The sequence below is a fragment of the Myotis daubentonii genome, chromosome 5, assembly GCF_963259705.1.
Source record: "Myotis daubentonii chromosome 5, mMyoDau2.1, whole genome shotgun sequence".
Lineage (NCBI taxonomy): Eukaryota > Metazoa > Chordata > Mammalia > Chiroptera > Vespertilionidae > Myotis > Myotis daubentonii.
In genome coordinates this window covers 104,778,405-104,794,462 of record NC_081844.1, presented here as the reverse complement: position 1 = coordinate 104,794,462, position 16,058 = coordinate 104,778,405, and the positions used below count along the sequence as shown (strand labels likewise).

The window sequence follows — 16,058 nt, the reverse complement described above, 5'->3', positions numbered from 1 at the left end:
ATTCACTTCCAGACCTGGAGCTGTCAGCAGGGAGAATCTACTATTCAACAATAATCACATCCCCAACTCCCGTCCATTTACAATGTGATGCTCCAATTCTGATCCCGGGGAGGACTGTATGGATGAGTGGTGTTGAGGACAGGGCAGGAACAAAGGAAGGGCGCTCTGGTCAATTCTTAATTTGACACATAAGAGGTATTAAGGGGCAGGGAATTAATTTTTGGTGCCTTCCTTTGCTCATCGGTAAGATGGCAACGCTCACAGAACACACTTATGGGCATATAAAGAGCCAAGCAGTCCATGTCGGAAGGCTCAGAAAGTGACGGCTAGCATTGCAGCAGATAAATGCAAGTTTGCACTGGAAGTGATTAGCCTAGAGCCAGCACTGAGCTGTAATGGTTCTTATCTATTTTCATTGGGAATTCGGTTCTTCTACAAAGAAGAACCTGCCACTGTTGGAAACAGATTCAGAGCCAGAGCACCACTGCTCTGGCGACTTGCATGTCATCAGGAGCAGGCAACGCTTAGTGCTTGAGTGAAGGGGTGATGCTGTGATGCAAGCCCCGGTCTCTTCCTCTGAGAGGGAAGGCGGTGTCTGCCAAGATTGTGCCCTGACTGCCTAACCACAGGGTACAAAGGGCTTCTGAAGCAGCTGCTCTCAAAGCAGAGCTCAGTGCTCAGGCTTGGGCTCCTGCTAGAAGAAACCTATCCGCACAGAATGTCACCAAAGGAGAAGCTGGCCACAGGAAACATGGCCCGCGAGCCAGATGCAGGCTGCCTGACCTCAGGGCAGGGACTGGCAAAGAGTTTGAGGAGAAAAAGGCAGCTGGTGGTTTTTGATAACTAATGAGCCAGGACGTCCTAGTGACCTTTCTCTCAGTTCTTGATTCAACCAGCCAAGTTGTGCTGAGCGCACGGCTGTACCGGGCACTAGAGATAGTGGGGACCAAAGCAGACACCATTCTCAGGACTTGGCATTTATACAGTCTAGGGGAAGGGGCAGATGTCAATCAAATCATCAAATAAATAATTGCCTAAAGATAGCTATGATCAATGTCATGGAGGAGGATCTATGCTACTATGACAGCAGGATTAATCCAGGTGGGGCTTCCAGCAAGGTTTCCATAGTGTGACAGTTGGACTGGCATCTGCAGGTAAGGGGATGAATGAATGATCAAATGATCTCATTCATTCATTCATTCATTTATCAAATGGTGCTTTATATATTCTATTCATTCATTCTCCCTACAATCCTTTCATAGATAAGAAAACTGAGACCTGTGTTGAAGTAGATGGAGCTAGAAATAGGTAAAGCCAGGTTTTGAAACCAGCTATTTCTGCCTCTACAATCATGGCCTTTCCACCCTCGATGCGTTAACTTCCTGCTGATCAATCAGAGTGATCAGTGAAATTGCACGTGGCCTGCACGTAGGGAGTGTTGAGCCTGTGGTCCACCTTTAGAAACCCCTCCATCTATGGCTGAACCCACTTTATCCCAGCCTGCCTGTCCTTGGATCTCTGATGGCTGGGTCCACAGCACGTGGAGAGCACAGTCAGAGGGAGAGCCTTCATGGTGCTTATAACCCCTAATTCGCCAGCGCACCCTCTCCTCTCCTACGTCAACTCCAGGGGGTAGTGATCAATTGCAGTGCCCACAGCAACGGAACCTGATGGGCCCAACCTGGGTTCAAACTCAAACACCTACCGGTGCCAACTGGGCAGTGAGGGAGATGCCCCAGAAGCTCAGGGGTGAGCAGAGACAGTGCTGTGCCCAGAGCTCCCCTACCCTGCCTCAAGGAGCCCCACCACCAGTCTGGGCGATGGTTGTCAGGACAGGATAAGGGCCCAGTGCCGCCATACCTTCTCGGTGTTTCAGGAGAAGTGGGAAATTTTGATTTTTGGGGTAAAAATCTCTAGATTAAAAAAAATTGGCAATTAATAGTGTCTTTAAATATTATGTCTGCCAAATAAAACAGACTTTTAGACTACATCCTTGTCTACAACATCTGGTTTAGGAAAATGTGGTTTTCCTAGAAGACTCTGTAGTCCTCAAATCTCCAAAGCTTATGGATATCTGGGAGCCACTATCTGTGTTTCTAAAGTGGGAAGGAGAGAAGAGAGGTTGGAGGGAGGGCACCGTGTGCCGGGCACTTCACCTGTAGCATCTCTTGTAATCCTCAGAACACAAGGTAGAGCGAAGACATCCTGCAGGGAAATCACAGCCCAGAGGGGCTGAGGGAAATAACCAGGGTCTCAGGAAAACAAGGGGAGACCCCAGGCCTCTCGGACCCACAGCTTTGCGCTACTACAATAAGCCATGTCTAGTGATGCTATAAATACTCTCAAGCTCAGGACAACCTATGGAATTATACCTTTTCCAAGCGATAGTGCCTGTTTCTGGATTAACGCTAAACTAAATTAGACCTATCTGCAGTGCTAGCAGAGTGAGTTCAGACTTCGAGTCAGAGCCTGAAGGGGCCATGGTCAACTGTGCTTTGCAGGTCCTGATGACATAGAGATGTGCATGAGGATATAGGCCCAAGAATTCCGTCACTGCACTGTGTATGACAGAAGACAGCTGGAAACACCTAAGTGTTCAACAATATTGGGTTGGCTATATAAATTACGGTATATTCTGGAAAGAGAATTTTATAGTTTCATTAAAAATGATATCAAAAGAAAAGAAATGATGTCGAAATATATCTGTTGACATAGAATTCTTGTCAAGCAAAGCATACATTATGAGCAATGTGATCCCATTTTTGCAAAAAATGTGCATGCGTAGAATTCAATTTATATATAAATAGAAAAGGGTCTGGGAATATGTATGGATTATTGGAGTTTATTTCATTTTTTTTTGTTTTGCTTATCTGTATTTTATGAGTATTTTTTGTCTTGGTAATTAATATGTGTTATTTCTGCAATGAGTAAAAATAACAGGATGTTTTTTTTAAAACTTTGAAGAAAAAAATATGATTCTGAGAAAAATTGGCAAGGGAGTTCTTTGCTCCAGGCTAATGTCCCAAAAAATCCTTCATTACATGCCCAAATAGCTGCCTTTCACATGCCTACAAGAAAGCGCCATCGTACATCATAGCATTTTTCCCCTTTGAAACTGGGCTGCCAATGACCTGACTACATGCCTTATAAACGCAGGACTTGGGCTTCACGTGCCAGCCTTGCACCAAATACAAGTGCGATGTCCCAGCTCGAGCCACAAGGTGGGTTAAGGAGAGTTTGAGCTGTAGATATCGCAAAACAACATGGCAGGTCAGAGAACTCCCAGCGGGCTTGCGGGCTGATGACAGGGAATGAAAGGAGCTGAATCTGGGGAGATTGATAGGAATCGGAACACAGAGGGCCTGAGAACCAAGAAGGTAAGTTTAAATTCTGGCCTGAGACAATAGGGAGCCATCGATGGGTATTGAGCGGGAGAGTGACACAGCAGGACTGGGTTTTAGAAAACAAAAATCTTACCTTATGTACATCTCTTCCCGATTGTTATCTTTGTAGAAATTCTAGGTGGGAAGGAAAACAGTGGTGAGTGCTTTTCTTTTCAGAGCGGCAGGGGTGGAGGGTGCAGCGACGGAGATGAGAAGGAAGATCGGTGTTTACTATCTGGGCACCCCGAGATGGGAGCAAGAAATTGCATTTCCTGAATGCATCCAACAGCCTCATTAGGAGATTTTGCCGAGGGAATCACTCCCTGATCCTCAGCCAATGGAGGGACAAAGGAAGTACCACCCATCACGTATCAGGGCCTGCAGTGGAGCTATTGGCTGTGCTGAGAGGTGGGCTGCCGAGGCCGAGGCCGAGGCCACCTACACTGACAAAGTCCACTGTGAGGGCAGCCTGGCTTGATCTTCACAGGGGCAGACCCTGCACCCTGGTGGGGCTGAGTTGGAATCAGAGTAATAGCAATTATCAGAGAAACAGTCATAGAAATCATAATACGTAGATCCCAGTGATCATATCTCCTGACCATGCAGAATTATCAGGGGTTACAGTGAGATTCCACAGCCAAAGACATTTAAACCTGGAAATTTGAGCTCAGGGGCCATTCAGACCAGTGGTCATCCTGGGCTCCACCCAGAGATCCTATCCCATGTATTTTAAAATAAGTCCTTACAGATTTTGAGCCAGAAGGTCCTGATGGGATCTGTGGGCCACACCTGGAGAAAACCTGATGGACTCCAGTGCAGCCAGAGGGCAGGGGATGTGTTCCAGGCACAGAGTCAGTGGGTGGCAGAGCCATACGAGACCTCAGCTCTCCTGATACCCCTGACCTCCACCCTGTCCTCCGCCCCGATACCACGCTGATACCCAAAACTAGCAGGGTCTACTTGCTTCTAGAACAGCCTGTCCAAAGCTTTCTCCCAGGTGAGTCTGAAGGTCAATTTCTTCTACTAACTTCTGTGTCTTCATAGAGACAGACTGCTAAACTCCAGGAAAACCCCGCTCCATGCTCTGTATGTAAACTGGGCCTGGTGGAGTGATTAGCAATGAATTCCTTTCTGCTATAATCAGGATTTTTAAACTCCCCTTAGCAGTTATGGAAATCAATTGGCAATATCGAGGCTGTTAAAAAGGGAAATGGAGGCCACACCACAGGACTTTGGGGACAGGGCTTGAACGGTGTTTCTAGACACTGAGAATGGCAGGGGCTCATTGTGATGGATGCCACGTGGTCTCTGGTCAACTTTCCTCATTGTAACCACTGAGGGTGGGCAGGCATGGTGGGTGTGAGGCACTGTGTCTGCCTCTATCTGTGTATTGACCACATCACAGGACATGGGAAGAGAGAGATTTGGGAGCTTCCCATGGCAGGTCCTGTGTACAGAGGCTAAGAGCCTCTGGGATTAGCTGCCCTGATTAGCCTGTGCCCCACACTCATTTTCTAGAAATTCTAGTTATTAGTGTTATTTCATTCTGTAAGAGAGAGAAATTACCACACAGTGAGCATTTAACCACAGGCCAGGACTGCACGGCCTATGAAATGGGTACTATTCTTTTCTCCACGGAACAGATAAACACACTAAACCAGTGGTTCTCAACCTTCCTAATGCCACTACCCTTTAATACAGTTCCTCATGTTATGGTGGCCTCCAACCATAAAATTATTTTCGTTGCTACTTCGTAACTATAATTTTGCTACTGTTATGAATCATAATGTAAATATCTGATATGCTAAATGTGTTTTCCGATGGTCGCGACCCACAGGTTGAGAACCATCAGAAAGCCTCCTTGACTGTCTACTCTACTAATTATCTGAGGGAGCATGAGAACCCGTGGGCTGTGTGTCTCCAAAGCTCACCTCTTAACCACTTCCTGCTGCCGCCTTCCTCCCATGGGATGTGTTAGGTGCTAAAGGCAATACTCATTCCCATTTCAGATATAAGGAAACTGAGGCACAGAAAGGTGATGTGATTGCCTCAGACACAGAGCCAGCAGATGGCAGAGCAGGAGTTTAGTCTTAACATCTGTCTGATTCACAGAGCCCTAAGTGCTGTCTTCGGATCAAGAACAGTAGTGAGCCCCAAAGCCAGGCCTGTCCCCGGACTCCGCCCTGCCTACCAGCAGGTTCACGGTGCAACTCATGCGGTTGTCTTTGCTCTCATCCGTCATCACGCCCCTGTAGTCCAGCAGTTTCTCCAGGAGGCCTTTGACCAGGTTCACGAAGTTCGCCACGGACTTGGCAATGGTCAGGTGCTCGGCAGCACACTCCATCAGGCTGTGGGCAGACAGGAGGGCAGTGAGCTGGGCCGGGAAGAAGCTGTGCTGGGGTGAGGGGTATAGGGGGGTGGGGTGGGGTGGAGCACAAGCCAAATAATCTAGTGAATTCAAGTTCCCCTGGTTCATTGGCTCATTTTGTGCATTTCCCAACCACTTATTCATTATACACTTATTTGCACGTACATAGCAGTTCAAGGGATCACAGTTCAATGAATCCTCGCAATCCAAACTCATGGCACTTGAGGGTCAACTGTGATCCCCCCCGCCCCATCATCAAAATGGGGAAAAATAAAAATAAATTTCCCGTATGGGCAATGTTTCAGGAAAATGGTCGCCTTTATACACCCACATTGGGAGTAAATCAGTACAACTTTGGGGAGGGGGTAGCAATTTTCACAATATCAAAATCGCAAATGTGCATATCCTTTGACCCAATAATTCTACTTTGGGGACTCTATTCTCCAGAAATGTTCTCAGAAGTATGCAAGGATATACTTATAACACTGATAAGTTATGTCCAATGGTGAAATAGTTGGAACTATTTTAAATTTCCATCAATAAGCAGATGGTTAAGTAAATTAAAGCATATTCACAAACTATAATTCCATTAAGCCATTAAAAAGTATGAGAGATCAATATGTTTTAACACAAAGAACTTGAAAAAAATATATAGTTGTGAAAAGTAAGACTCCAAACAATAACTGTTTTTTATTTAACCTGCTCACATAGAGCCTACCATGTCCCAGGCATTATTCTAACCGTCTCACAAATTTTTTCTCACTTAACCTCCCATCACATTATTATGAGATGGGAAGTTTGCAAACTGGGAAACTAAGCCACAGAGAGGTCAACTAAGCAGTGCAAGGTCACACAGGTGATCAGTGCCAACAGTCCGGCCTAAGCATCTGCACACTCCACCAGCAAGCACCATGTGTGAGTGGGAATGCGCTTCTGTGTTGTGTGTCTATGTGTTTGTAAATCTGCAGGATATGGGTGGGAAGGATAAACCCCAGAGTCTTCAGAGTGGTTGCTTCTTATGAGGGGTCTAGGTAGGGAAATAGAGGAAGACAATGTTCACTGTTCAATTTAAATGTGCATCTATTATTTAAAAATTTAATATTTGTTATAATATTAATATTCTACATTTTAAAAAACAAACAAACAAAAATACCCACAAAGGAACATTGCATTTCTTAAGCACCTGTTGATTGCTAGGCACTAGGTTAGGCATTGCTTGGGGCAGGGATGGAAGAAAGATATAAAATAAAGAAATATAAAAAAGAATCATATCTGCCCTCAGTCAGCCCACAGGCTAGGTAGGAAGAGATGGATGGATTAAAATTTTGATTAATGACTACTTACTTTTAATCACTTATTCTGGACCAGATCCTATACCAATCACTTTTTCTTAAGAAACCATCACGATAATTCTGATAAGTAAAAAATATTCCTCTTGTTTTACAACTGAGGAAACCAAGGCTCAGAAAGGTGAAATGACCTTTCCAATATTGAACAGATAGTAAACGGTGACCTTGGGAACCAAAATGATCACTGTTCAATATTTCTCTGGGGAGAGGCATTGCGACATGGCCTCAGGCACCCTGTGTAGCCATGGACAAGCATTACCCAGGGCATTTGTTTCTGCCTACTCTCCTGAGGAAGTTTAAGTCTCAAGAGCTCCTAGGAGGGGACAGGTAAGAAAGACAAGGATTTTTTTTTTTTTTGGGGGGGGGGGGGCGGTCATTTCCTCCCAGAAGCCAAACCAGGCTGCAAGGAGGCGAAGTTGCAAACTGTGGCTGCGATCAGACAAATCCATCATCTCAGTGGGAGAAGCACCTGTCTCCTGGCTCTCAAAGAGAGATGCAAATTGCCCTCAGATTTTGGCCTGTCAGGCCCCCTCACAGCTGTGCCTGACTCCTTCTGGGACGGTCAGGTGCAGCCCCGCTTCCCACCCTAAACAAAATGCAGCCCAGTGTCGAGGGTGTGATTTTTTCTCTAAATGTGTACTGTTTCTGAGGGCCCTCCATGAGCATCCACCCTCTAAATGTGTAGTGTTCTCAGAGCCTGAGCACAGCCAGACCAGCGGTTCTCTGCCCTGGCCACATGCTAATCAGGGGCCTTTTACAAAGCTCAGCGCCCACCCTGGGGGCGTAACATCGCATTTTCAGGGGTGGAAGCCAGGCAGCAGCATTTCCCTGCTTACGTTTGCCAAGTGACTCTAATGTGCAGCCAACATTAAGAACCACTGGCTTCATCCCCTGCTTTGCAAACTTCAATATGTGTGGGAACACCTGGGCACTGTGCTAATCGATTCTGACTCCACAGGTCTGGCTAGGGCTCAAGAGTCTGCATTTCTAACAGGCTCCCAGGTGAGGCTGATACTGCTGGTACTTTGAGAAGCAAAGGTTTAGGAGAACAAAGTCTTGGCTTTCTTCGTTTCTCTATTCTTTAGGCAAGAGGTAAGAAAGCTGCTCATATGGACTAGGAATGTGAGATAAATGGGCAGACTGGTTTGAAATCATCCATCCATTCACCATCCATCCTCTAAATGTGTTCTGTTCTAGAAACTCCAGAGTCACTGACCCCTGGGATATCTAGCAAAGGAAGCAGATACAGAAATAAAAACGTACCATAATATATCATGGCACTACCATGTACTGAGTACTTCCTGTGTTCCAGAGGCTGTGCTAAGCCCGCTTTATTGATTCCCTTGCTTAATACTCACAAAATCTCCTTGGGTAGGCACTATGAAGCCCTACATTTACAGATGAGGCCCCTGGGGCTGGGCTTGGATCCTGGCCCTGCCAAGGTTACTCAGCTGTTCCTCCCCTTTGAGGCCCACAGGGGAGAAGAAGTGACAGTGAGAAAGCTGTGGAAATCTCCAGGCAGTGCAGGTAATTCCTCACTCCGTGGAAGGAGGGTGGTGGTGTCTATGCCTGCCTTGGGGGGCTGGGGGGAACTGCACTTCAAATTGGTTGTCATTCCACATGGAGGGTCCTCAGAAGCAGGAACCTGGCCCATGCCCTTCAGCTGCACTGACAGAGCCGACTGTCACTGCTCCTTTTAAGACTATGTGTGGAACTAGTTGGGTGGGCCCCAGACCCCAGAACACACATTTTCTGTCTTCTTTAGACTTCCATGCCTCCCTACTTCTAGAATTACTAGAGGCCCGGTGCATGAAATTTGTGCGGGGGGGGGGGGCAGTGTCCCTCAGCCCAGCCTGCACCCTCTCCCTGGAACATCCCTCTCACAATCCGGGACTGCTGGCTCCCAACCACTCACCTGCCTTCTTGCCTGATTGCCCCTAACTGCTTCTGCCTGCCAGCCTGATCACCCCCTAACCACTACCCTGCCAGCCTGATCGATGCCTAACTGCTCCCCTGCTGGCCCAATTGCCCCCAACTGCCCTCCCCTGCCGGCCCGGTCTCACCCCTAACTGCCCTCCCCTGCCAGCCTGGTCACCCTTAACTGCCCTCCCCTGCAGGCCTGTCCAAACACACCCCCCCCCAACTGCCCTCTGCTGCCAGCCTGGAGCCCCCCAGCTGCCCTCCCCTGCAGGCCTGGTCCCTCCAACTTCTCTCCCTCCCCTGCAGGCCCTGTCACCCCTAACTGCCCTCCCCTGCTGTCCTGGTCACCCCTAACTGCCCTCCCCTGCTGGCCTGATCTCCCACAACTGCCCTCCCCTGCCAGCCATCTTGTGGCTGTGGGCACCACCATCTTTGAGGGTGGAGCAGTCAATTAGCATATTCCTTCCTTATTGGCTGTGGGTGCCACCATTTTTGAGGGCGGGGCAGCAATTAGCATATTTTCTCCTTATTGGCTGTGGGTGCCACCATCTTTGCGATGATGTGAGGGTCAGTTAGCATATTCCCTCTTTATTAGATAGGATTCCCAAGCAGATGGAATACAGGAGAGCAGAGAGCATCTCACTTCTAACTTTAATGTGGTACTGTCACTTTAAGACAGATGTGGACGGGCTAGGGGCAGTGAGGATGACTAGCCTGGAGGAGAAAGACAGGTGGGCTTGTAGCTTCAAATGACCCCATCACTATCCACCTGGAGATGAATAATAATGATAGTTAATATTTCTGGACTATCTATGAGCCAAGCATTTTTACATGAGTTTTCTTGGTTATCTCAACAAAAACTCTAAGATCACTCTGGACTGTGAGTTTATCCCCACTGTGCAGATAAGGACACTGAGGCTGAGAAAGTTCAAAGGAAGAAGCAGGGGCTGGGCCGCTGGACGTCCCATGGGGTCCTGCCTCCTCGGGCTCGCCTTGATTGGTTTTGTAAAAATCATTCACACCTCTGACTTAGGAGAAAAATAATGAGCTGCTTCTCATTTCCTCAGTCTCTGAGGGTTCCTTTTATAAATATTCACTCAGGAAGGATTTGAAAATCCCGCTGATCATCTGAAGACTGCCACAGGGCCCCATCCGCTCATAAAAATGGAAATTGCCAGCAGTATATGTGCTTTTACTTCTGGTCAATATTTAGATTTTCCTTTTTCGAACTTTAAGGAAAACATTGACTCAGGCAAAATGTCATCTCCCCCCCCGCCCCCTCCCCCCCCCCCCCCCCCAGAGAATCAGTCTCAATACCCACCGAAGAGCAGGTGGTAGGCTACTCCTTGGACACAGCGGCTTTTGTGCTCTAGGTGTTTAGTGAGGGCTGTGCAGGTACAGGAGGCGGTGGGGCCCGCTGGGATGCTGCTACCTGGGGCTCCATTCTCCCTGCTTGGTGGGACCAGAAGGGTCCTTGTGAGGGTTAAAGCAAGGCCTTCAGTTTGCTTTTGTTGTTAAAGTTAAAATACTCAAAGAAGATTGGAGGAAGCATCCAAAATTAGAGTTCTATCAGATAATAATACAAATCGAAGAATCTACAATTGGGGGGACATTTGGGATGTCTGAGTCACATTCCTAAACCAGGGGAGAATTCTTGGGGGTGGGAGGTAGGAAGGTAGCACCTACCATGACAGAAACTGAGAGTGCACTTATTGAGCTGTTTACCTGTTGTGTGCCAGGTGCCTTATAGTTATTCTGCTTTCAAAGTACCCCCAGGAGGCTTATTCTCCCCATTGCACAGATGGGGAAAAGAAGCCAAAGATGTTGCAGGCGGGGCCAATCTCTGCAGCTGCCAAGAGATGGGACCAGGGATAAAACCCAGTGTCTTTCTCCAAAGATACGCACGTGGACAATATGCACATGAAAAGTTGCCCCATAGCCTCAGCCATCAAGGAAATGCAAATCAACACCTCACACCCGCTAGGACTGCTGTGGTCAGCCAGACCCACATTAATGCGTGTTGAGGAGGTTGTGGAGACATGGGAGCCTCATGCACTGCTGGTGGGAGAGTGAGTGGTGCAGCCACTGGGGAAGAGTCTGATGGTTCCTCAAAAGGTTACATGTCGATTCCCACATGACCCAGCAAATTCACTCCCAGGTGTCCTCCCAAGAGAATGGCAAACATATGTCTACACCAGCGGTTCTCAACCTGTGGGTCACAACCCCTTTGGCGGTCGAAAGATCCTTTCACAGGCGTTGCCTAAAACCATCCTGCATATCAGATATTTACATTATGATTCATAACAGTAGCAACATTACAGTTATGAAGTAGCAACAAAAATAATTTTATGGTTGGGTCACAACATGAGGAACTGTATTTAAAGGGCCAGAAGGTTGAGAACCACTGGTCTACACAAACCCTGTGCATGAATGCTTATAGTGGCATCATTCCTAATAGCCAACAAGTGGAAATGAATGAATGTCCATCGACACATGAATGAATAAACTAAATGGGTATAGCCAAACTGGAATATTATTTGGCAAAAAAAAGTGAATTACTGACACATGCTATAGCACAGATGAACCGTGAAAACATGCTATGTGAAAGAAGCCCATCAAAAGGACCACATATTGCGTAACTCCATTTATACAAAATGGCCAGGACAGACAGCTCTATAGAGGCCGAAAGTGGGAGGGAGAAGATGGCTAAGGGGTAAGTGGTAAGGGTTTCTTTCAGGAGGTAACAAAAAGGTTCTAAAATTGATTGCAGTCAAGGTTGCACAGCTCTGGGAATATACTAAAAGCCATTGAATTGTACACTTAGGTGACTTGTATGGTATGCAAATTATAAGCTGTTAAAACAAAACTAAACAAAACAGAACAATCACTTGTCTCCAAGTCCTCTGCTTCTGGGAGCTGTGCCCTGTCTATGGCTGGGTCAAGCAGAGCCAGGCGTGGGTCCCAGCTTGTCCACTCACTGACTTGTCCTCGTTCCCTTGGACAAGAGACTTCCTGAACCTCAGGGCCCCCTCTGCGAAGTAGGGACCAAAGAGTAAACTCGCCTAAACGAGCCAATGCAGGCAGGGTGCTGAGCATGGCATCCGAGCACTGCATGTGTGCGGATGTGATGCTCGTGATCAATATCTGTCATCGATTGAAAAGGAAGACAGGAGAACAGCGAGAATCATTCCGCAGCCAAGATCATGAGGATGAACCTGTGGGTAGACTAGTTCCCTCTTCCCAACAGCAAAGTTTCTTTCTATCTCTCCCATTCGATCACCATCAAAGCAGTGGCCACGCCAGCGAGGGGTGTGAGGTTTCTCCCCACACCGGAGTTTCCTCTGTGCCCCTGAGCCTCCAGGCTGGCCTCCAGGGGAGGATAGAGCCCTGCAGCCCTGGGCACTGAACTCACATGGACTCCAGCAGTTGCATGTACTGCTCGTCCCCTCGGCCGCCTTCCACCTCGTGGTCCAGCTTGAGGATGATTTCGTTTTCAAACTGAAGAAGGCAGAGACGAAAATCAACAATCACATCGTTAGGAGGATGGACGTTGAAATTAGTTCATTATTTTAACCAAAAGGTTAGGGAGGACCCATCACCTCCCAGGTTTAGGGCTGGACCTGGGAATGCAGAATGAAACAGGATATTGCATGTGCCTTTTGGGAGTTCCCAGAGAGTGAAGAGAGAAGGTAGATGGTAAGGGCTGTAGCACAGAGAGGGCATGAGAGAGAGAGAGAGAGAGAGAGAGAGAGAGAGAGAGAGAGAGAGAGAGAGAGAGAGAGAGAAGGCGAAAGGGAGAGAGAGCAGAGAGTCAGGGGCGGGGCCCTCCTGATTAGAGATGTCAACTGTGCTGAGACTGGGGCAGGAGTGGGCTCTGAGGTCAGGCCGTCTGGCTTTGCCTCCTCCATTCCCTCCACCACTGGAGGAAAAGGAGTAGGTCTTTCTAATCCTCAGTCATAGTTTGAACCAGGGCTCAGCAAACATTCTCTGCAAAGGGCCAGAGAGTAAATATTTCAGGCTTTGCTGGTTGGTCTGCCCCACCTATTCACCTCAGCTGTTGTGGCCCAAAAGCAGCCTTAAATGGTCCGTATAGATAGGGATGGCTGGATTCCATAAACCCTGGATTCCATAAACCATGGTTTATAAAGCAGACAGATCTGCCCTGTGGGGCCACAGCGTGTCATCCCCTGTAAATACAACTGGGGCACTATAGCCCGGCGGTTAGGGGGCAGGGAGACGGCATGTGCAAAGCCTCGGGAGCGCAGGGCCAGGTGTGCACCGGCCGGCCTCTGTCCTCTGGTGATGATGGCTGAGGTTATTGTTACGCCTGCTGAGAGGTCCTGGAAAGCAACTTTGCCGAGAAAAGCAGCATTTTTCTTGTCTGAGTTGCTCAGTGGTGGATGCTGGCACGATTCCTCAGGAGATGAACTCTCCTTTGGAGAAGAGGTGCTGATGGGTAAATAAGCACTTGACTGGGCGTCACAGAAGCGCCTGCTGGGAGGGAAATTACAGGGTGCCGGGGGCGGGGGGCGGGTGGTGCGGAGCCGGGTGACGAGGCCGTCTGGATTTCAGACCCCAATTCTGGAGTTCATCCTGGATCCAGCCATCGGGACTGCTTGTGGCTCCTGGGGGCCTTGCCTCCACCCTTTCCTGGGCCACTTCCTCTGAATCAAACAGCCATGCCAGGGCTGCTCATCCCACAGCTGAGCAACCACCACGCGCAGCAGCTGCTGTCCACCGGGAAGCTGCCCCATTAGTCAGCCTGATTGTCCTGTCTCTTTTGATAAGAGAGGAATGAAGAGAAGCAATTGGGGAACATGCTTAGAATGAGCACACGCCCGGAACGAGGAGCCCAAGGCTGACCCTGTGCATGGAGAACAGGGGGGTGCCTGTCATGGGGCTGTCACAGTAAGGAAATCCTTTAGGGCTGGAAAATCACTTTGCAGGCCAGCCTCTGAGGACACGAGGCCACCAAGCACCTGTCCGGGCCTAACCCCAAAAGGCCTGGAGCTCATCCCTCTTCAGGACCATCGCACACCTGTCCCAGGCCACCTCCTGAGCCAGCTGGTGCCCACACCTTTGAGGGGACATGTGAAGGGCACAGTGCATGAGAAAAGGCTGGAGAGCTTGACTGAGGTCAGGCAAGGAGGGCGCTGAATGCCGGCTGAGGGTTAGAGAACCAATGAGCCGGGGTGGGGGTGGGGGGTCAGATGCCCGAGGAACTTTAGGAAAAACTGTTTGGAATCTGCTGCCCTTTAAGTACCCATTTTAAGAAAAATTATCTGAGGGCAAGACATGGTATAGAATGAGGCAGAAATTCTGGGGAGAAGGGGAGGAGCCCAGTTGGGGGTAAATGCAGGAGAGAAGGTGAGGCAGGGAGGACAGGAGGGTGAGACCTGAGGGCACCACCAAGGCAGCCTTGCCGGGCCTGTGAGTCAGCCTCCCTACACTGGGTGAGCCTCCTGTGGAAGTGGGTGTGTACCCCACTGTCAGAAGCTTCTAGAGTGGCTGGGCCCAGAACGTGGTCCCCGTCCTTCACATTTGGCAGGATTGTCACTGAAAACACTGGCCCCGTGACCTGGCCTTCCCCAGCTGCTCACTCCCTGCTTGCTGGGGAAGCCACCCATTCCAAGGGGGTCCATGGGTGCCCCCTGAGCGACAGGCCTCTGTCCCCATCAGCCTTTGGTGCATGGCTGAGGGCGACACCAGGCAGGGTCTCTCTTTCTAGAATCTACAGATCTTTCGAGTCATCCTGGAAGAGGAAGCGCCAGACAGAGGCAGGCAGGTGTGAGATGGGCAGGGGGAGGGGAGCCTTTGGGTACACCTTGGGGAACACTAAGGCAGGGAAGCAGGATTCTCACACGATTGAGAAAGGGACTCAGCGCATGCACAGCAAGAAAGCACATTTTAATCTTGGCCTCGGGCAGGAGAGCGTGATAAAATACAGACCAAATCCGATCTGCCAGCTCATTCCGGGCGCGGAGCGCTGTCCCCACTGTGCCTCCCGTCAGGCCTGGGATGGAGCCGGGCAGATGGAAGGAGGGAGCATGATGAGGAAATGCGCGGGGGATTAGGAATGCTGGCTGAGTTTCCAGCCTCGTTTTTTTACCTTTTTGAAATCCCCACTCTTTTGATATTCACACAGCATCATGTCGAAGAAGATGGGGATGGTGGCTTTGCGGAGCTCGGCCTCGGGGATGAGTGTCATCTCTAGTATAGGGCCGACCATGCCCGGGATGAAGCAGATCTTGTTCTGGCCTGGAAGAGAAGAGGGGCAGGACACGTCAAACAGGCGGCATGATGGGCGTCCTCGTTCAGACCGCGCCTGGGGGAACGGTAAAGCGAAGGAGCACGCTGAAAACAATACTTCACGCTCGTACCGCTGTTTCCCCGGAGCCAGGCACCGTTTTGAGCACTTTACATACGTTAACTCCTGCAGGAGGCGCATGCATCATCCCCACGAGCTCGTTATTAAGGGCGATAACAGCGGGGTGGAAAGCACGCCACTGTTTACAAGGGTTTTCACCTGCGTCGATCTTCGAAAACAGGGCCCCGGACGGAGCATGTTAGCGACAGTAAATCACAGGGGCATGGAAAGTATGCCTGCCTGCAACAAGCCGTGTTTCTGAGATTTGGAAAACATGCTTTTATCAAGTGTTTCATGAAACAAGAAAAGGAAAAATTGCTGCTGAGAACCAGCTGTCATAGTGCAGTCGGTGGAAGGGTCTGGGTTCAAGTGCTGCTTTAGGGCCAGAGGAGCCGCAGCTTCTCATTTCTGGCCACTCCTGAGCCCCTCCCCTCGCCCTTGGCACCTAGGCACGCTGACCTATTGCAGTTCCACAAACTCACCTCGCTTCCTCCACTGCCAGGCCTGTGCATACCTTGCTCCTTGGCTGATAATATTTTCCCCGCTGCACCCCAACACCCCACCTTATTACCACCTGGCTTCCCCTGGGTGGGTCCCACGGGATGGATGTGCTGAGCACAGCCCCCGCCACATGCCCAGCCCACCCCCGGCTGGTCAGACACACCTGCACT

The 16,058-nt window shown here is 49.3% G+C and overlaps 1 protein-coding gene across 5 annotated transcripts in view; it reads right to left on the bottom strand.

The window, feature by feature from the left end:
* Nucleotides 1-16,058, bottom strand: part of DOCK2 (dedicator of cytokinesis 2) — a 367,699-nt gene that overhangs the window by 33,566 nt on the left and 318,075 nt on the right. For all 5 annotated transcript variants that reach the window (XM_059699147.1, XM_059699148.1, XM_059699152.1 and 2 more), the window contains 4 exons: nt 15,130-15,278; nt 12,433-12,518; nt 5,575-5,731; nt 3,478-3,518 (listed from right to left, as the gene is read on the bottom strand). In XM_059699147.1, the coding sequence (XP_059555130.1) occupies nt 3,478-3,518; nt 5,575-5,731; nt 12,433-12,518; nt 15,130-15,278 (433 nt within the window). The remainder of the gene's footprint in view (nt 1-3,477; nt 3,519-5,574; nt 5,732-12,432; nt 12,519-15,129; nt 15,279-16,058) is intronic.